Genomic DNA, 21,174 nt, shown 5'->3' on the forward strand with positions numbered 1-21,174 from the left:
GGATGAGCTGTCCTTTAGAGGTGCCTGCAGTGAGGATAGAGGAAGCTGACTGCTCGCTGACACCTCATATTGCCTCTAGATTCAACCATTAGGTGGTCAATCCTTCCCCCACCATGTTGATTTAAAAAATTTGCACCCCAGATTTCTAATTAATTCAGAAATTGTGTAGTTGTATCTGAGGTTATTCCTAACGAGTCTTTAAAAAAAAAAAAGCATAGGAGACTAGGAAAGCCTTTGCTAGTCGTACCAATAACTCAACATCACAAAACCATTACATGTACACATCAGCAGATCCCATGCACTCTCAGGCTGTAAGACATGGCTGCATAGCAACCCTCAGAGCCAACACAGAGACACAGGCAGATGTACCTACAGACAGATGCCCCATGTGTGCACTGGTTTGCAAATACATACATGTTGCCCACTTGACAGCCACATTCATAGGCAAATGCACACATTTACCTTCACCAGTACCACCCATGCACAGCTGATGCCCCTGCATTAAACTCTTACACAACAGCGGTAAAACCAGACCAAACGGACAATTCAGGCTGTGAACAGACTGACCACTGCAGCTTTGTTTTCTTAACAGTTTGTGTCTCTTTGATGAGTGCAACTCCGGAATCTCTGGTGTCTAATACTAGGCTGAGGTAATTTCTGCAGTCTTTCTTCTGCTGGTGGGGCACTACTAGGGACTCTCTTCTATACGCAGCCACCTAGTATCACAAAATGCGTTGGGATTTAACATGTCTGATGCCTCAGCTCCTCTGTCAAATTGAGCTGAAATAGGCCAACAGGTTCAAAAACAGGATGTTGATTTGGAGGCAAGCTTTTGGTCAAGGCACTGGACTCTGAAATCTCTAAGCTTATGAAAAGTGCCACAATCTCTAATGACTGCAGACATCAGGGCATCAGCTCTGCTTCCCATGGAGAAGGTCATAGAGAAAAGCAGCCTTTGGAGTTTGAACACCTGCCTCCCTCCAGCCCATGTGCCTAGCTTCCTTCCAGCTTCATTGCCGAGCTCAGAAACGGGTAGCTCCCGCAGGATCCATGACATACTGGAATTTTTCCTGAGGCAGAAGCAGCATCAAGACAGCACCTATATTTGTCTGAATTAGGGTGCTCTTTCTGAAGGTTTCTGTCGTAGTGCCCCACTTGTCAGAGAAGTGGATGAGCAAGTTTGCAGATAGAGGAAGAGCCATTCCCTATAGCAATAGCCCCATGCTGCCAGGAGGTAAAAGAAAGATTTGGGCAGGGCAGAACAGCTTGGACTAGGAATTTATCAAGGGAACAGCTGCATGCCTCAGTGAGGCTCTGCTCTGCATTATCCTTGAAGGGAACCTCTTTTATCCTCTCCAGGGACTGACATGTCTCAAATTAAGCACCCTGAATTAAGTACATGAAGTTAGAGCACCAGAATTTGTCTCCTGGTCTAAGAGATGGTAATTTTTGTGCCAAAGGAGCAGTTTTGGCCAAGCCCTGCAGGGACTGTATGGGGGTATCTGGATGCTCAGTGTTACTGCACCCTGCAGAAGGAATTCACTAGTAAAGATGCTGCCTGCATTAGTTCAGAGGGGGACCTGTGATTCTGGCGCAGGCTTTGTCAGCTCTTTCCTCCTTTCCCTCACGCCTCTGATGTGAGCCTGGGAGTGCCAGGAGGAGATGGACTGAGGGGGCAGAGGAGCTTGCCTGTGCTTCTTGTGAGACCTGGAGCACTCTGCTGCACTGATGTGATACGACAGCTAGCCCAAGCCCATTAGCACTGCTTTAGAGACAAGGAAGCTCTCTGCATACCCAAGGAGATTTGCTGCGTCCCATCCGCACCCAACTGCTTGGGCGGGCTTCCTCCCTCTCCCTGATCCTTGCTGCTGACAGCTGCTGGCCAGATGACCTAAATCCACTGGGTTTAAAGAGGAGCAGTGTCCAGTGCTTGTGCGCTCTCCTCTCTCTCTCATGGCCAAAGCATTCAGCCTTAACCCCTCACTTGTTCCCGTGGTATCTTCATCAGCGACCCGCTGGGCACTGGCCCTCCTCCTGCTGCCTGGGGGACTGGCTGTGCCCAGAGCATGTTTCCATGGGAACTCAACAGTCAGAGATCAGATACAATTTTCCTGGTTGCTGGACAGCATGGGAAATTGGCAATCAGAGGGTGGAAAAAAAGAGCTGGAGAGAAAGTGAAGGAAAAATGGCAGGAGGAGGGTATGCTGTTACAAGTGGGGGAGAGGAGGTCTTTCAGCGCTGCAGGTCCCTGCAGGGGAGCCGAAGGAGCCAGTGACCCACAGCAGTGTCTTGAGGATGCCAGCTGATTTGGGATTGACTGCTTTAGGAGTGGTCACAGCAGTCATCAGGTGAAAGGGCTTGCAGGGTTTTGGCCCAGTTGTGGAGAGATGAGGCAGCTTGGTTATTGGTAGGGGAACGCTCCTATTTGGAATCTGCCTGAAGCGAGAGGGCACTAGATCATGGGTTGGGCTCCAACACGTGGAGAGGGAGAGAGATCAGCAGCAGAAGAGCCCTTTCAGAGATCCCCAGTTGCTGCAAAGAGGCATCCTAGGGGAACAAGGCTGGATCCTTTTCCTACGTGCAATCTTGGGAACTGGGCTGTATGAAATTAAAATAACTGTGAAAAAATCTTTCTCATATGTTGTCAGTGACTTCACCCCCTTCTAATATTGCCGTTCTGGGCACTCAGAAAAGATTCAAAACCAATAGGTGTGTTTCTTTATATTTGCCTTTACAGCTTGAGTCTGTAAGGTATCACAGTTTTAACCTGTTCTGCATAGCCGGGAAGGCTGGCATTTTTTTCTTACAAATTCAAAAAAGGAAAGCTGAAATTCCCACATAAACACAGGACTTCCAAAACCTTCCATCAGTGAGCCCTGTCAGACAACAGAAGACCTGCAGTAAAACTGCAAGAATGGAGGCTAACATCCACTGTTTCAATGGACCTTTCCCAAAGTGCAGGGTAAAGAAAAATGCTTTTGATCCAACAGAAATGGTATGAGGATGAAACCCCAAGAATTATCCAGGAAATTTCAAGGCCCTCTGAAGGAGAAAACAGCTAGTAACTCATAGTTTAATTTTGATGTGATTGCCAGTTGACAAGGTTCCTTCTCGTTCAGTGCCTCCATTGCAAAGTTGTGGCCTCTTGCATCCATTACCGAGAAAAACTTTGGGTGGCTGTGTAAGCATCAGGTCTTTGCACTGAATTAGTCATCAGCCAAAACTGGAACCACTTATCTGACTCTCCACGGGTTACCCACTATTCTTCCGCAAAAACCTCACTTTACACAAAATCAGATCCAGAAACAAAAGGCCAATGTTACAAAAGTAACGTTATATCTGTGTAGCTGTTATGTGTTCCCCCCCCCCCCTCCCCCCGAGTTCCAGCTTTTTAAATTTCTAATATAACTGACTTTCCCAGTTGTCTCGACACCCCCCTGCCACCCTGACTGAAACAGCCAGACAGCCTGCTGGGGTCCCTAAAGAGCAAGGCAAGACCATCAAGTGCATTTCTGGCTGTTAAGTCTTAGTCCACAATTATTTGCTTGTTAGTTGAAAGAACAGAGGATTATTTTACAGCGTCTAAAGTCAGTACAAATATTTCCCCATGTGTTTCTCCCCTTTGTTGATGTGTTTTTTGAGGAACTCTTGCCGTGTTTGCAATCCAAAGGCCACAGCATGGTGCACATGTCTGAAATAAGGCCTGGCTGCAGGTGCAGTATAGATTCAGGGTAGAGGAAGGGGGAACATTGCAGAGCTCAAGTGTCCCCTCCCATAGCCAAACTGGGATCACGTATGGCACCAGGTGATGTTAACAGGAGCACAGAGCTACTGCTCTTTTAGTCTTCATTCTCCTCTCCACCTCCCAGTAAATATGTTCCTGACGAGTCCTGTTTTTTTTCCCACTCCCCTTCCAGTCAGACTTTTCACCTATGTGCTGTTTTTTGGCTGGTTTTCCGACCAGCATTTCCGAGCTGGCCCTCGGGTGGGGGCAGACGCTGTCTTACTGCTAAGAAGGCAGCTGTACAGCACCTGGTTTATTAGCTCCTCTGCCTTGGCTGGGGATTATTGGGCATTGCCAGAGCACTAAATTTTGGATGGACTCAATCAGCTGAAATAGTGTCTCCAAAATGCAACCATTGTCATGCAGGTGCAGGGAGAAATGTAGAAAGAATTGCAAGGAAAATGGAAGGGGATGAAATTCCCACAGGTTTAGTTATCCAGGGAATCATGAAAATGGGGAAGCTGGGAAATTTGGCCTTTAAAAATACACAAGGCCATATATTTCAGCCACTTCCAGTGACGTAAGTCAGGAGTATCTGTTTGGGACTGGGTAAGAGCATTAGATGCAGTACTTTTAACCCTTTATCTGTGGTGGATCAAAGTGGCATCTGTGTTGCATGTATATCTAGTGCCTAGTGGAGAGCTGTGCCTGCATGAGCTTGTGCTTAGGCTCTGTGGGGTGGTGCAGCCGTACAAAGCGGCTCCCTGTGGTGTCTGCATGGTGGAAGAGTGCATCTGTCTGCACATCCCTCTTGCTCACTGGGGTAGTTTGTTTGTGAAGGCACCTGCTGGGGCTGGGTCAATGTGAAAGCATGTTCCTGCCCATGCATGAGCCTATGTGCTTGTCCATTCATGTTGTGTGTGTGCATCTGCTTTTCTGCAAGGGACCAATGGCACATGTAGATATTTCCTGCATGTGTTCCCAAGTGTGTCTGTCTGTGGCAGAGCAGTGGGGGGGAGGCAGCTTGCTTACTGACCTGAGTGGGAACCATCCTCTGAGTCAAGGGGAGCAAGGAGGGGGTTGGGGGAGGGGGGGAGGCTTTGCCGGCAGTGTGAACGTGTAATGTGTCATCCATTCCTGCCATACATACACACCACCACCCCTGCAGCCTGCTCTGCTGCTGTAGCTCCAAGACCTGTTGTTTTTCAGGTCACTGCACTCTCAAACAGATAGCAGCTTCCTTGCTATTTTCCCTGACGTGTGTCACATTACATTGGTTTTGTTTGAAGCCAGCCCCTCTGATGCTGTCGCTGACAATAAGGAATCCTCTCTCACTGCTCCTCCCAAGCCATATCCTGACACATTTGCTCCTATGGGTCATGTCTCCCTATGCACGTTTGGGGCAGTAGGGAGGGTTAACTCTGTAGCTGGCACAACTATCTCCTTGCAAAAATCGAGATCGGGCTGGCATTTAGGCTGGGATTTTAATGTTGTGCTATTTTAATAGCTGTTCACAGCAATCTGTGGAGGATGTTGCCCCAACCACTGCTGTGTTTGTGCTTGACTGGATGGCATCAGGCTGTGTGATGGGCCCCTGTGTGTACTGATGGGGGTAGAGAGGGGGAGAAAGCACTGTGCACCTTTCTTCCCAGCTCCACACTTGGCCATCCCAACAAAAACATAATCCTCACTTCTCCGTTCTGATGGAGGAACCCAGAATAACCCTGAGCTCAAAGTCCTGGATGTGTTGGCCAGCCTTCCAGCCCCCCCGCCAGTGTGACATGGGTACAAAATGCCCTTGGAGAGGGGGGAGTGGGGTCCATGGAGCTGTTTGCAACTGTCTTGCGTTTGGCTGATCCTATGGTGAGGCAAATTGGGACTCAAGGATGCCAGGGTTTATTCCAGGTCTTAGAAGACAGCTCGGTAGACATACTGGTTAGACTGGGTAGGGAAGGGCAAATTGAAGCTAAGATGCTTGGTTACATAGCAGCTGTGGAAACAGGGATCTTGGAGAGAAGGAAAAGGAAACAGAAGCCAAGGGTCCTGGAATTTATTCACCCTGCCTGGGTTGGTCTGCTATATTTCCCAAGGTACCTCTTGGACTTAACATTTTGTTCAATAAGGGTATAATTGCCCAGGCAGTTTTTCTTATTACCATTTGTGTTGGGTCATTCAAAGGAAAGGGCTAATGAATAGAAGGAAATTATTAATCTTTTGTTTTCCTTTGGGGAGGGTAGGACAGGGGAAGCCACAGAAACCTTTGCAGGTGTGGGGAACTTGGGACGACCCTGCATACTCACCCCTGGAAGCATTTCAGCCAACAGCAAATAATTTCCATGCCAGGCATGTTTTCAACACTAGGCTGTTTTGTGCTTAAGTGTCCCTATCCTCCTGCTTTGGACTGTGGGCCTCATAGAAGGTTGATGTTTCTGTGTTTGCCCCTAGGGGACAGGAAGCTCTTTGTGGGCATGTTAAATAAGCAGCAGTCTGAGGATGACGTACTCCAGCTCTTTGAACCATTTGGGGTCATTGATGAATGTACGGTGCTCCGTGGACCTGATGGTAACAGCAAAGGTGTGAACCCCTCTGTGTGTCGTGCCCTTTCTCCCTGCCGTTAAGGTAGCACTCACCTGCCTCACCACCTGCGCCTCCTTTCCATTGGGGCACTTATTCCCCGACTCCATCTTTATGGGAACCCATATCACAGCCAGGCATAGGGAGCAGGGCAGGAAGCGTTGTCTGCTGCAAGGAAAGATTGGGGAAGATGGGCAGAGACCGAGGTGAAAGGAGGGGAAGCAGAGCATGATGAGTAGCTGAGTTACCAGGATCACTAGTGAGCCTGTTGGCTCAGTCTGGGTTTGCAATTTGAAATGTTTGTACCCACAAATAGGAGTGCATAGAGAATTTGGGGAAGAGCTAATAAGGGGCAAGGGTGGAGATGGTGATATTATCTATAGAGTATATCATTGAAGTAACAATTTGAGACCCTTCCTGTTTTTTCCAGGATAGAGGACTTGGGATGAGTCATCCTTTTTGTTCCCTGCTTTCTTGGGGTGGCTTTCCTTTGCCCTGCCTGAGATCCAGATACTGTCTCTTACGTGATGATGCAAGGGGCACTTTCACAGCAGTCCTGTCACTGCAATCTCCTGTGCTCTTTCTGTCCCTTTCCAGGCTGTGCTTTTGTAAAGTTCTCATCTCACACAGAGGCTCAGGCAGCAATCCACGCACTCCATGGCAGCCAGACAATGCCCGTGAGTATAAGGCCAGGGTACCTACCCTCTTCCTAATCCTCTTCCCATCACCCTGTTGCAGGGACCTCCCCTCACTGTCCAAAACCATGACAGGTTCAACTGCAGTTTTCAGCTTGTGTGGTTTTGGGGAGTGGGGGCTGTGTGTGTGCACATCTGTGCTCTTGTCTTTGGGAACCATCTTGTCTCCTGAGCTAGTGTGTGTATCTATGTCTGTCCAGACTGGTAGTGACAGCCCTTATAGCTATAAAGGCTAAATAAAAGAGAGCCATGAATCTGTCTTGGACACAGCTACCTGGAGTACTTCAAAACTGAGCAGGGTGCAAGCTAACAATTCAGCAAGGTGAGCAGTCAGGACTCCAGTGTCTGAGCACGCTCCCCACCTTCTCTTATGTAGGCAGTAGAGGAGGCCTCTGGGGTAGGCTGGGTGTGGATGGGACCACTTTGTGCATTGTGTGGGGTTGTGTAGCCGCAGCTGTGCCTTCTTGTGCAAGTGGAGCTGCAGTTGTGATCTCGTCTCTCACAATCTCTAACCTGGATTGGGGCACCTTGTGGGCAGGACAGTGCATTGCTGCAGCAGCTGTTTTCCAGCTGCCAGAAACTGCTCTGCCTATCCAGCCAAGCTCATGGTGGTGGAAAGATGGTGCTTGTGGCTGACAATGTCCTGGGTGTTCCTGGCTGCACCATCACCTGGTGAATGCAGCCAGGGATGTGTGCACCCACTTGTGCAGCTGTGCAAGGCCTAGGGTGTGAGGGGAAGGACGGGAGAGGGAAGGGTTGGATGGGTGGATGGATGGGGAAGGGCACAGCCCAGGTTCCAGCTCCCGAGCACTTCCACGCCAATATTTGCTCTTCTGCTCCTCTTCCCGCTCCTCTCTGCTGCCTGTTCTGCCCCATCCCACCTTGCCTGACTGCTGACTCTCTGGCTGTCCCACGGCCTCTTCTCCCCCTGCCTTCTCTCTCTGTCTCCTCTCTCTGTGCCTAGGGCGCCTCCTCCAGTCTAGTGGTGAAGTTTGCTGACACAGATAAGGAGAGGACCCTCCGTCGTATGCAGCAAATGGTGGGGCAGCTGGGGATATTCACTCCATCTCTCACCTTGCCGTTCAGCCCATACAGCGCCTATGCGCAGGCTGTGAGTATCACGCGTGTGTGTGGGGGGAAAGGCTGCCCTCTTGGCTGTGGGGCAACACCATACCTGGGCTGGGAGACCACAAATGGGTCTCTGTAACAAATGTGTGAAAGCTTCCCGGTACCTGGGAGTTGTTCCTGGCTTCAGTTTCTCCAGTCAGCAGCCTAGTCTGTGCATTTCTCTCCTGGAAGGGGTGACAGGAGAGAGCTGGGACCTTCTCAAAGTGAGGCTGGATTTCTCTGATGTGGTGTAGACTGGCGGAGGTGTCTGGGAACAGGTCAAGCATGACCCAGTGTCTTTCTGTCTTGTTTTGAGGACAGCTCAGAGCCATGATTCCTGGGTGATGTCTGCCAGACATGGCAGTCTGCCAACTTGTGAACTCTTCCTCTGGCACAAATGTGTGTGTTTTTGGAGCACCATGAGAACCCTGGGCCCAGCTTCATGTGTTTATTTCTCTGCTGAAATTCTCAGGAGGGCCCTAATCCCCCCAGTACTGTCCTTGGCTCCCAGGGTTTTCTCTCTTGGCTAGTGTGACTGTGGGGTTAGCAGGATGCTGGAGAGGGAGCAGTGGGTAGCAGAGGGTCAGAGGTGTTTCAGCAGTCTGGCCTCCTCTGGCAAGACTGGCTGTGCTTTGGATCTTAGTGAGAGAACCTCATTGCCTTGGAGTGATGGTGGTGGTTGCCATTGATGTTTGAGGTAGGTCCCAAACTCAACAAGTCCCTGATCAGCTGTGGTGGAGCATCTTTTGGGTCTTCTTGGTGACTGTCACTTTCAGGTCTCTGCTACCAAGTATAAAGCTCATGGAAGGAGGCTCAGGAATTGCTCAAGGCATGAGAGATGCTTGTGTCAAACAAAGAACTCAAAAGTAGACACTGTTACTGAAAGTAATTTTTTTTTGGGGGGGAGGGGGAGAGCACAGATAAACCTGTTCTCATATATGTGAACACCTCTTTCACCTCTGACTTCAGTGGCTACTTGGTGTGTCTCCCTCCCATCTCTGTGACAGAGAAGGAACTGTTTCTCAATTGTTGGCCATTTCCTCTCAAAGAATCCCCAGAAACTGCCAAATGCCATTTAAGTGTGTGGCAAGAGCATGGAGTAGCAAAAGAAAAGAGGCAATACATATGAGGCTCCATACTGTTGGGGAATTTTGGGAACCAAATGTAGAATTTGTCCAACACAAGATTATTTGATTCTTCTTGTGTAATGAGGCTGAGAACAGCTATACCATTCCAAGCACCAAGGCTTCCAGCAGAAGAATGGTTTAGAGGGGAGAACCCTTTCTGACCAGAGAGCAGTATCTCTTGCCAGGACCAATCTTTTCTATCCAGCCCTGTAATCCACAAGCCAGCTATACCTTGAGGTCTAAGGTTGTAGCTTAGCTCAGCTGTGGGTCAGCTATGAGATGATCATTCTGGTGTATCTTCTGCTGTCATGGAGATGGTGCTAACTTGGGCACAGTATGATGGTGAAGGAGGTAGGAATGGACCACACAGTGAGGTTATGATGGCAGAAAGTACTTTATTAGCTTATGGTCCAGGGTGTGTAAGGAAGGAGAGCAGTGAGACCTTCTAGACTCGGCCTTTAAGTGCCCTCCAATCTTCAGAAACTCCTGCTGACGACAGGAAGCCATTCAGGCCTAGGCTGTGCTCCTTGCTTATCTGCATCTTCTTTTTCCTCAGTTGTGTCTGTAAATTTGTTGCTTTGTCTCTGATTCTTCACTGGCCTTTGTGCTCTGTGACTTTATTTTGGCTTTCCCCTTGACTCAAGACTCAGCCTGTCTCCCACTCTTTCATGGTTTTTCCTCCTTTTCCTTTCCAGTGGTTTTGGTTCTCTCTCCTTCTTCGTGCTGAGGCAGTGACCTCACACCTGATTGTTTCTTCTCTTGTGTCATCCCAGTCTTTGGTATTCCTTCTCCTGGAGGAGAGATCCTAGCCAGTTCTCATATGCATACAGTGTCCCCATCAGAGGGAGACGGTATCAACCCTTTGAAATGCCTTCTACTATCTGGAAGTGGGGACAGAAGGGAGGGATTTCCTTGCTGAATCTCCTTACAGCACCTCCAAATGTCCTGCCATGGGCAGCTCTTGGGAGCTGGGACCTCTGGTAAGCCAGGGCTCAAGGGAACTCCAACATAGTTCATGCTTGCATAGTGCAGGGCTTGGAGTAGTAGATGCTGCACCCAAGGTTACTCACAGGCCCAGGAGATGCAGCTAACAATTACGTATGTGGTTGAATCAGACTGAGAGGAGTGAGTGCTGCTGGGGTGAACTGGTGCATCGTAAGCATTGGTTCTTACACTCACAATTTAATACGCCAACAACTTTCTCTTCCTGCCCCCATGGGATTTGCTGCCTCGCCAAGCCAAAGCAGTCCCCGGAGTCCCCGGCCTAGGAAGACGAAGTTTGGAGCCTGGGTTGTTTGGTTTTTGTTTTTATTCAGTCGGATGTTTTAATTTTATCTTAATTGCATTTTCCTTTAAAAAAAAATCTCAAATTAAACATGAAATAATCACAAACTATGTTAGGTCTAAAGTTGTTCTGATCTGTTCAAATATATGAAATAAGATACTAAAAATAGTCAAATAGTACATGTTAGCTGAAACAGCTGATAAGAAAAATTCTCATACTTATCTGGGAAATGTGACTGGCTAAGCATCTGGAAGCAGTTTATTTCAGTGCTTAAACCAGGTTTTGATCCTAGGTGTCTCTTCTGCAAGTGAAAAGTATTTCCCTCATTTCAGTTTATTCAACAAGTTGAATTCAGTGATTAGTTCAGATGGAATCAGATGGAACTGATTGGGAGCTGAAAAAATAATAATCTATCAATACAAAAGAGGCCTGAAGTCTTAAGAAAGCAGCCAGTGCAATTTACTAACTGCTTATAATGCTGGAATATTTATTGTATTTCACAAATTAGTTAGTTCTAAACACAAAACATAGTTTGTTCACCTACCCCCTTTTCTTTCTGTTCTTACTGTTCATTATGGTAATTTTATTGAAGTATTGAAGACAATTTCAGAATGCTAGTTTGGTGCATGTGCAGTCAGATGCAGGTCTTGTTCCAGCCAGAGCCTGGCACAAAACAGGCATTAATGAGAAAAAAGAAAATCAATATTCATCTAGTAAGTAAGAAATACATTGGTTCCTGCAGCCTTAAACGGGGACAACATGAAGATAGGACTAGGAATATGTGCAGACTGCTTGCCATAGGGACACCTTCCTTAGTAGAGTTTCGTGCTCTCAGGAGGGCCACATTCTTCTGTAATCCTGGCTCAGGGTGAGTGGTTCCCAGTAATGTGAGTGAGTCCTGCTTCAGGGGAATCACTCCAAAGACAGTGTGGCGGTGAAGAGATGAGATGATTTCAGGGCACATGCTGTTTGTAGTCAAGTGGTAGTGAACCCCTTTGCTGTCAGTCGGTCCTGCCTGCCTGCAGAGACACTGCTCTACCATGTGCCTGGGAGGTGTCCCATCTCTGCCCCAAAACGGGCTCTCCCCTATCCCAGCGCTGCCCTGCAGAGTCAGTTCCACCCCAGCTGCTTTGCTCGTGCCAGCTTACGGAGACAGCAATGCCATGAAATTAGGCAATTCCTCTTCTTTTTACACAACAGCAATAATCAGCTTCTGTGTGGAGGAAACTAAGAGAAGGTTTAGCTAGCCATGAACTTTTCAGAGTTACCAGATTTTCCAGCTGAGACCTGGGCCAAACTGGCTTACTGACTCAGTGATTTGTGGGTGAGGCAGGGCACTTGAGTGGCGTGTATTTATGTTGCAAAGCAGACAGCATGACATGGTTGTAGTTAATGTAAGGAGGATTTGTGTTTTTCTTGGTTTTTGCCATGTGCCATCCCCCAGCTGCTCCTGTGGAATCGTAGTTTCCAGAGAGCCACGCCTGTGCCTCACCTGCTCATCTTGCTTGATGGTGAAGACAAGGTCTACACAGGGGCTAGATAATTTTGTATTCAGAACTAAGTCTTTGTTGCCACTGCACTCTGAGCGCAGTCTGATCTCATCTTATGCTCCAGAGCACCAACTGATGGCCAACTAGGACGAGGAGGATTTTTTTGTTCTTCCTCCTAACCCTCTTCCCAACCTTGTGTCCCACCCTCCCCCCACCCCCACCCCCACCCCTTCTTTTTGCATTGTGCATCTCTGCCTAGTCGGGTGTGTTATGGGACCACAAGGAGCTGCCAACCCCAGGGTGCAGGCCACTGCCAGAGGAAAGACAGAGCTTAGTGGATCATGGGGCAGACCTCAGACGGCAAAGAATGCCCTAAGAGCTGGGCCTGGATGGACACCTGGTTGTACAGCGGGGTGCACGTACCAGAATGAGCTCCGCGTGTCTCCCAGCAGCACGGTCGCCTTGTTGAGGTTGGGCAAAAGGAGAGGGACTTGGACCCCACTTCTCAAGGCAAAGCTGTGTTATTTAATACCTGGCACTGTCCCAGAAGCGGCAGTGCTCAGGGAAGGGGCTGTGGCTCGGAGGAAATGTTGTTGCTGTGCCTGGCAGAGCGGTAGGGCCTGTGGTGAGAGGATGCTGCTGGGTGCTGGGGGTACACCCCTTTCCCTGTCCCTTCCCCACTGCAGGAGCTCTCTGAGCAGGAAGGGCCCATCCCAACGTCCTGGCGCGTAGCTGACTGCGCGAAGACCCCTCAAGGCTGCTGGCATGTGGAGAGGGTGAGGGTGGGCAGAGGGCTGCCTGGCTATGGCCCTGGCTTTGCAGGGGATGCCCGCCTAGCCGTGTCCCCCGGCTGCAGGGTGGGAAGCTGTGCCCAGCTGTTGGGGGCTTCCACGCATGGCCTGGCCCAGGCCGCCGACCCGCCTCGGCAGGGGCAGCACCTGCGCGAGTACGTGGCCGCAGGGAGCTCCAGGCCCACCTCGGGGGCCCCCGGACGCGGGGACCGTCAGCCGGGCGGGGCGCGGCGCTTCAGAGGACGGCGCCGCCGCCGCCCGCCCCGGCGGGTCCTGCCGAGTCGCGGAAGCTGCGGGGCAGGCAGCGGGAGCCTGGCGACGCCCAGTGGCGGCTGGGGGAGATGGCGGGGCCGCCGCTCCGGCCCGTCGCCGGCCACAGGCAGCGGCGGGGAAGGCGGAGGCCGAGCTGGCCTGCGCGGCCTCCCCGAGCTCCGCCCGCGGCTGCGGCGGGGCCCCCACGGCGCGAGGCCCCCAGCAGCGCGAGGCCTGGGGCGAGCCACTGAGCTGTACGTGGCCCCGAGTGGAGTGGAAGCCCTGGGCAGCATGGGGCCCTGACTGCATGGTCCTGCCTTGCAGCTGATGCAGCAGCAGACAACGGTTCTCTCCACCTCCCACGGCAGCTACCTGAGCCCAGGCGTCGCCTTTTCCCCTTGCCACATCCAACAGATTGGTGCCGTCAGTCTCAACGGGCTGCCAGCCACTCCTGTTGCACCAACATCAGGTGAGGGCCTGGTGTGGGCCAGGACGCAGCAAGTCCTTCACTACCAATGAACCTCCTGCCCCAGCACTCATCACGATGCTCACACAGGTAAAACAGTTCCCGCATCCCTCTGGGCTCAGCATGTGGATTAGGCCACTCGTTTCTAACAATGCAGCCTCTGAGGACAGCAGCCCCTAGTCCTGTGCAAATTTCTGCAACCTCCCTGACACCCTTACATGTTCAACGCATATTCCCTTGCCCTACTGCTGTTCCTCTCTGCTGCAGTTTTTTCCCTTTGATATTGTAAAGAAGGACCAGGTTCCCAGGATTGCACCTGACTCTGAGTACAGCAGTGCTATTTATTATCATCATCCCACAGTAATAATATCAGCAATAATGCATACTGGGTTTGAACACCTGTCAAGAACAGGGCTGTATCATGCTGGGTACTGTACAAACCTGGATTAAAAATGTTCCATCCCGAAGCTCTGACAGCAGCCAGAACTAGCAACGCTTTTCTTACTAGTGCTGCCTCTAATTTTGTGAAGGCTCCAGCACTAGTCTGTCACCTCTGTGTGCCAACTAGAAGAGATAATAGCTTCATACACAGCAGTCTTGCCAGCCAGATGGAAAGAGGGAGTGCAGGCTTTGCGGGACCTCGACTCATGGGATGTCCTCTTTTCTTGCTCTACAGGGCTACATTCACCGCCTCTCCTGGGAACAGCAGCCATGCCGGGACTGGTGGCACCCATTTCAAATGGATTCACCGGAGTGGTACCATTCCCAAATGGGCATCCAACCTTGGAAACAGTTTACACCAATGGCCTTGTGCCATACTCAGGTATGGAGAGCAGGAAAAAAAAAAAAAACAAACCACCTCATCCAGAGACCTCAAGAACTGCAGTTAGCTCCTCTTTTCTGGATTCCTCACACACAACACTTTTTCTAGCTCCCTACCGGCCAGGCACTGAGACTCACTTGGCAGGGAGGTTGTGGGGGGTGTGGGAGAGAGACAGAGAGAATGCATGAGTGATTCCCTTTGCTGTGCTTCTGATTATGTTCTTCTCTGCAGCCCAGAGCCCTTCAGTAGCAGAGACTTTGCACCCAGCCTTCACAGGAGTTCAGCAGTATGCAGGTACCAGCTTCTCTTGTCTCCCTCAGGCCCTTGTGTAGCTGACCAGATCCTCAGGTAAACAGTTTGTTCTGTCTCCTTGGAATACAGCTGTGTATCCAACCACTACCATTGCTCAGAGCATCCCTCAGCCACCTCCCATCCTGCAGCAGCAGCAACGAGAAGGTGAGGATCAGGGTTGGGAACATGTGTGTCGGGTGGAGGGGGAGGGGGACGGATTTGTGTAGCTTGTCTTCTGCACCACAGAACCAATGGAGAGGAGACAGCACTAATCTTTGTCCACTCTAATCTTTAGTATTGGAGCTGGGTTACGGAACCAACCATGTCTCTGCAGTGAGTGGACTGGAAGGGTTCAGAGGATGCTTGTCATGCAAACTTGCTGAGCTCATCCCTGGCCAGATGCTGCCAAGTACAATCATTAGAACACCCAGCTTTGACACCAAAGGGTATAGATTCAGAACCTTCCCTACGCAGGCAGGGGAAAAGAGCACTTCCTCCCCATCTTTACTGATGCCAGAACCACAGTGGTCCCAGTCAAACCAGCCTCTCCAATGTACTGTCCTCTCTCTTCAGCCTTCCTAGCCTCATGAATTTGTTTTTCAGCTTATTTCAAAACTGGCCTGGACAGAATTTGGAGGCAAAGGCATTCTCCATCTGCTCCTGCTTCGTACAGCAGGTGTCATCGAGGGAACAGCTCTGTGTGCTCATCTGGCTCACAGGGAGCAAGTGAAGGAGTGGGCAGGACCAGGTCAACCCACAAATTGGATGTGTGGCAATCCAGGAGATTGCCACTTGGGGCTGTGGCTTATGGGCTGAAGGCAACCACTGCATAGCTGCGGACAGGGAACGCTAGAGCAGCAGCTTTCACATAGCAGTGTCTGCTGCTGTCCTAGGACTGGGAGAGCTATGAACAAGGAGCTGTCACCTCAGCTAATTTCCTTCCAGCAAAACAGCATCCAGACACTCACAGAGTTGTTGTGTCCAGCTCTCCACGTGGGAACTGGGCAAGCTGTGAAAGTGAATCTGCTCTCCAGAAACTCTAGCTCTGCATATTGCCTCCCAGCTGCTCTTAGAGAGCCCTCAGAACCCTTCCTGGACCAGTGACTGAGAGAGACAAGCAAGGGGAGGTCGAGACAGAAGGAGGCAGTGCTGGGGTTCTCCTCCAGTGCTGTGGTCTGAGTTGAGCCCATTTCTCTTCCCCTTCCCTTTGGGGGCTTTCTGTTTTGTTCCTCCCCCTTGCCCCCATGCCTGCAGGTCCTGAAGGCTGCAATCTCTTCATCTACCATCTCCCTCAGGAGTTTGGAGACAATGAGTTGATGCAGATGTTCCTGCCCTTTGGCAATATCATTTCCTCCAAGGTATTCATGGATCGTGCCACCAACCAGAGCAAGTGTTTCGGTGAGTGCTGATGCCAGTCGGCAAGGGAAGCATGATGGATAATGAGGAGACTCATGCATTGGGCATGGCACCAACAGTGCTGTTATTATCCATGCCTGTGTCCTGTCCTTCAGGTTTTGTAAGCTTTGACAACCCATCCAGTGCACAGACTGCTATCCAGGCCATGAATGGCTTCCAGATTGGCATGAAACGTTTGAAGGTCCAGTTAAAACGACCCAAGGATGCTAACCATCCCTACTGACAGCAGTGAGCAAGCAGGAGTCACTTCTGCAGCACAGGTAAAGCTGGCACCATCACAGCACAGTTCCTACACAGTGCTGGCCGCTGTCAGGGGGCAGCAAGGTCTGGCTGCTCCCTATGGGGTGGGAAGCCAGGAGCTGAATGCAGTAACACAGCTAGCAGGGCAGAGGCCTCACCTGCCAGGGCCCAGCCCCAGCACCTGAGGCAAGGTGACCAAGGCAGGCCTGGAGATGATGGCCAGGTTCAACCAAGAGTCTAGATCATCAGGCAAGTTTGTGGCAAGGAGGCAAACCCAAGGCCAAGCCAGAGAGTCAATCTGCAGGTCAAGATCAGGATCAGGTCTGGTGAAGGTAAACAGGGTCAGACATAGTCCAGTGATTGCCAGGCAGGTCTATAATGAGAATAATAAACAAACAGATCCGACATCAAGATGGGAAGACAACTGAAGGGTTGGAGTCCAGATAATAAGATCCATGGACAGGACAGGTCCATGGACAGGTGGAGATTGGCACTTCCATGATGTAGATCAGACCAGGACTGAAGGCACAGGCCTGAGCTGTGATGAGACTCCTGGGCCCGTGGGCAGTGTGGACAGAAGCCGCAGGTGAGGCTGGCCAAGGCCACTAAGGCCTGTTGGTACACTCAGGGCCCTGACAGGCAGATGGGTTCAAATTACCTGCCTGTGGTCTAAGCAAGGTTTCAGTCTACTTTCTGACCGCTCCCAAAAAGTGTTCATCCTCCTAAAAAGGTTTTAAAACCCAATAGTTTTGTTTTCAATTGTTACATATGCCCTGAAATTGGTCTGCAGAGAATGCTTTCCAGGGTAAGAAGGGACAAACCCATGATTCACAAGGACCACAGAAAAGCAGAGAAAAGATGAGACCCTGAAGGGCCACAGAAGAGCTGCCTGACATGAGAGCTGGCTGTCAAAGAGCTAGCTCCTACTAGCCCACAGACTGGGAGAGAGGGAGGGCTGATCTTGGCCCCTTCTAATTGGGGTCATCTTCCTCCACGTTTAAGCAACAGCAACTCAAAGCCTGAGGTTTGCATAGATGTCCTCCTAATCTCCCAATTCCCTCCCTCCTCCCTTTCTATTCAGGTGAAGGGAAAGTCCAGAGGAAGAATTTCTGCTTCAGGTTGATTTACAAAGAGGCCAGTAAATTTATCAACTCTTTTGGCACCACCCCTTTCCTTCCTCTGCTCCCCACCTACCCACCCCATCCTCCTTCTGCCCTCCTCCCCAAAACATGCAATTAAAGAGAAGGCTCAATATCTGCCCAGCAGGAAGATTCTTGCCACGATGGACTCACATATTTGCTGCTAATGTGGTGCATAGCAAAGGGACCAGAAAACCAGCAGCCCCTGGGGACCCGAAGCTCTTCCTCTCGGGGTATGCCTGGAGTACATGGACCAAGAAAACCCACTGGTGTGTCTCTAGGTTACTGCAGTGATGTATGGAAACTTAGCTCCGTCCCTCCCTCCCTCCTGCCCTGTCTCCTGGCCCTTTCATAGACAAATATAAATATATATATATACACAGTCTCTATTTTTTTTTAAAGTGGCTCACAGGACCAAACTTTTCCATTCAGAGACTGACTCCTTGCAAGAGGGATTGGAAGTTAAGGGTTTACCTTTGCAACAGTGTCTTCTCAGCAAGCACTGCAGATAGGCCTGAACATTTTGAGAGGATGCTTGGATGGACAGAGAGCAAGAGAGAGAGAGAGAGCGCATCTCTCTGCTCAACATTAGCAAGAAGCAAGGAGAAAGAGAACTACATACCTCCAGGATTAGGGCACAGCCAGCTGCTCAGCTCGAGTCACTCATCCGCTGACCTTAGCACCAGCCTGGTTAAGGATCTCAAGAGCTCTCAGTCTTACCTTTCCAAGGGCTTCAGCAGACAAAGCTCCTGGAATTTGGTGCCAAAGCCTATCCTGAGCACTCCTCGATTAGGCTGAAAGCACAGGAAACCAGTCCCTTTACCTACAGGAACTGTACTGCCTTCCCACACGTGGCACAGATCTGTGTTTCATAGCTCTCCATGGTAATGAAGCATTTTCTTGATCAAGGCAAGAGGACATGAGAGAGAGTGTGAGCAGATGCAGTCTCCAAAACAGAGTGACAGAAGCCTCCCAGGGGCTACACACTGCCTCCCCATATTGGAATTAACCTAATGCTGGTTAGCGTTCCCAGACGAAATGGGACATTTTCTCCATCTGAATTTAGCAAGAGGACTCATCTCTTACACCCTCTGCAAAGCTTTCCCAAGCAGACACAAGGATAGTATGACGAAAGAGGATTGCCATTCTGCTTTCTTCCCCCACCACCCCCTCCAAGGGACATATTATACATTATGCAGCATATATAGGTATAGCTATATACACATATACTTAAGCACAGAACATAGCTCAGAGCTTGATTTAACAAAGATCCCCTGGGGCTGTGTGTGTGGGGTGTCATACTGACAAGGCATATCCCTTTAACAACTTGAAACGGTCTCTTTAAGTTTCTACTCAAATAAGGAAAGGAAAGAAAAACAAAACCAACCAACCCCACAAACCTTCTGAATGATTAGTTTCAATATTCCAGAGTTTGATAAGGTACCAAGAACATTCCCGTGTGTGTGTGTGTGTGTGTCTCTGTGTTCAAACATGAACAGAGGGTTGGTGGAGAAAGGTTGATGCAATTAATACTGAAGCGAGATACGGGGACTTCAGAGAACCTCAGCCAATTCTCATCCTCCAGTTTCCCATTGTTCAGCTGTTTGTGGCACAGTTCTTTAAGTACCTTCACATCTCCTCAACCACCCCTCTGTATCTGATGCTGAGAGTTTATGAGAGATGGATGAAGCTGTGTGAGTCTGTGTGTTTCTATAGTCCATGTTTACTTATTGTAAATACCATTTTTATACTTAACATCTATTATGTACGTGATTTGTATAATGTACTTTATTTCTGCTACGAGTAATTTCATGAAGTTTAAACTTAATCTAATTTTGAACAAAAAAAAAAAAAGACCAACAAATGCAAAATGGGAAAAAAAGGACTTTGTAAATTCTAGATCAAGCTGCTTTAAAACAAGCATTTACAGTTTCTTCCATCGCAGTTACTGATGTGACTGTACGATGTTACAGGTGCGATACAAGCTTCATCAATGTCAAATTCCTCACTCTGGTCAAAAAAAATCTTAAATTTATTTAATAAAAGTTTTACTTGCTAAGTAACTGGGGTTTTACTTCATGTGTTAGTTGCACCTGCTTTTAGCTAATGCTCATGCTTCACGACAATCACCAAAGGCCTGGGGCAAGGAAAGTCTGTTTCCATTCAGCAAATCATCTGTTTAGTCAGTTAAAAAGCATTTCACAGGGGGATGGATGACAGAGCTTGAGTCCTGCAGAATACAACCCTGCCTTACTCTGAACACCACACAGTGTCCCTGTGTCCCTAAGAAAGAAGGCTGGCTATGGATTTTTATTCCAATCCAACATATGATCCTCAAAATGCAAGTTTGTTATATTAGCCCAATTGCAACAAATGAATTCAGCAGCCAAGCTCCAGCAGAGCTAAACACAAACCTAAACAGCTCTTGTGTGCAGATACCAGACATCGTTTAAGAACTCCTGTGTACTCTGCTCACACCTGCGAGAACAAAACTGGTTCTCTCAACAGCACCTTGAGGGAAATCGATCGAGAGCGAGAGCCCAGCCCATCTGCTGCTATGCACAGAACCAGGAAAAGGGAAAGCAAATGCACAGACTCCTCATCTCTGCCCTGAAGGTGAGGAACATACTTGGGCTTGGTAGAGAACCAACTCCATTTGCGATGCGCATGGTTCAGCCCCCCCTTTTATAAAAGCACCAGTTTCCCTGGGACTTTCTTCTGCTTTGAAACCCCTATTTAATGGTGCTGGTGAAAAGCCGAATATGAGCAGACAATGAAACCTAGGACTACCGCAATTTTTGATGCCTCCTTGCCCCTGCACCAACACAATTCTGCAGTGACCGAGCCAAGGTGTATACTGCAAACTGTCATGAGAAGCAAGCAGCTGTGTATTTTAAAAAGTGGTGGGTTCAAACTCCAGAGTTTGTCAATTGCGGTGAGTTCTTATTTCCACACAGCTCTGTAGAAAGCTTTGTCATGTCAAAATCCAGTCAATGGCAAGGAGAGAGGCAGGAAAACACTCAGCTGGTGCCTGTTCCTATGATGTGAATAAAATGTTCTTGCGACTAGAAGTGCCACACACCATTCCCAGTAACAAGAATAAGAACTAAAGCTGCAGTGACATCTCTTGCAGGCACACAAGTTTTTATATTTAGCTCAGAACAAGAGTGCACTTAGTCTAGCACCTAGCTGTCAACAGAGCAAAGAAGGAGGGGGGCATGCAGTGACCCTTTCCCAGGAAGCCACCTCTCACCAGCTAGAGTGTACCCCTCAACCTGCTTTTTTTCTCTCATTGGAGAAGACCAGCTATGATTGAAGGAAGATTGGCAAGCCTCTGCACACTCCATTTTAGTTCTATATCCCCTGGACAAGCCTGTTTTTTAAGCAACACCTGGCTGTTTCAATAAATTCCAAACCTGTTAACCAGTTTCTACAAAATGTTCAGCTTTCAAAGCTACTTAAAATTCCTTCAGGATTCATGCATTGCAGTCAGGAACAACACACAAAATAACCATCCCCTCAGACACCAAGGAGCCCACGTAGGATCTTTTATCCATCCCCATCCCAGGAGGATTCAAGCAGAGACTGCTTTTTCTTATCTGCTAGAACTTACAAGGCATGACACGCATCCAGAGGCATAACATGTTAGGGAAGAATTCCCTCTACATTCTTTCTCCTGTTCAGTGCAGGAATCATCAACCCAACTTGGCATTTACAGCAAGGAAGAGCTGATTTAATAGGTCCCATGCAGTCA

The 21,174-nt window shown here is 49.3% G+C and overlaps 1 protein-coding gene across 7 annotated transcripts in view; it reads left to right on the forward strand.

Annotated features, from left to right (window-relative positions):
- Positions 1-19,471, forward strand: part of CELF5 (CUGBP Elav-like family member 5) — a 42,818-nt gene extending 23,347 nt beyond the window's left edge. For 4 of the 7 annotated variants that reach the window (XM_072845710.1, XM_072845713.1, XM_072845715.1 and 1 more), the window contains 10 exons: positions 6,170-6,298; positions 6,896-6,975; positions 7,958-8,104; positions 13,370-13,514; positions 14,188-14,334; positions 14,566-14,628; positions 14,716-14,790; positions 15,880-16,023; positions 16,137-16,301; positions 17,363-19,471. In XM_072845710.1, coding sequence (XP_072701811.1) covers positions 6,170-6,298; positions 6,896-6,975; positions 7,958-8,104; positions 13,370-13,514; positions 14,188-14,334; positions 14,566-14,628; positions 14,716-14,790; positions 15,880-16,023; positions 16,137-16,264 — 1,058 coding nt within the window. In that variant the 3' untranslated portion in view covers positions 16,265-16,301; positions 17,363-19,471. The remainder of the gene's footprint in view (positions 1-6,169; positions 6,299-6,895; positions 6,976-7,957; positions 8,105-13,369; positions 13,515-14,187; positions 14,335-14,565; positions 14,629-14,715; positions 14,791-15,879; positions 16,024-16,136; positions 16,302-17,362) is intronic. The other 3 variants (XM_072845711.1, XM_072845712.1, XM_072845714.1) reach the window with 3 other exon arrangements.
- Positions 19,472-21,174: the final 1,703 nt, after the last annotated feature.

This window comes from Ciconia boyciana, chromosome 24 (assembly GCF_034638445.1).
Source record: "Ciconia boyciana chromosome 24, ASM3463844v1, whole genome shotgun sequence".
NCBI classification, from domain to species: domain Eukaryota; kingdom Metazoa; phylum Chordata; class Aves; order Ciconiiformes; family Ciconiidae; genus Ciconia; species Ciconia boyciana.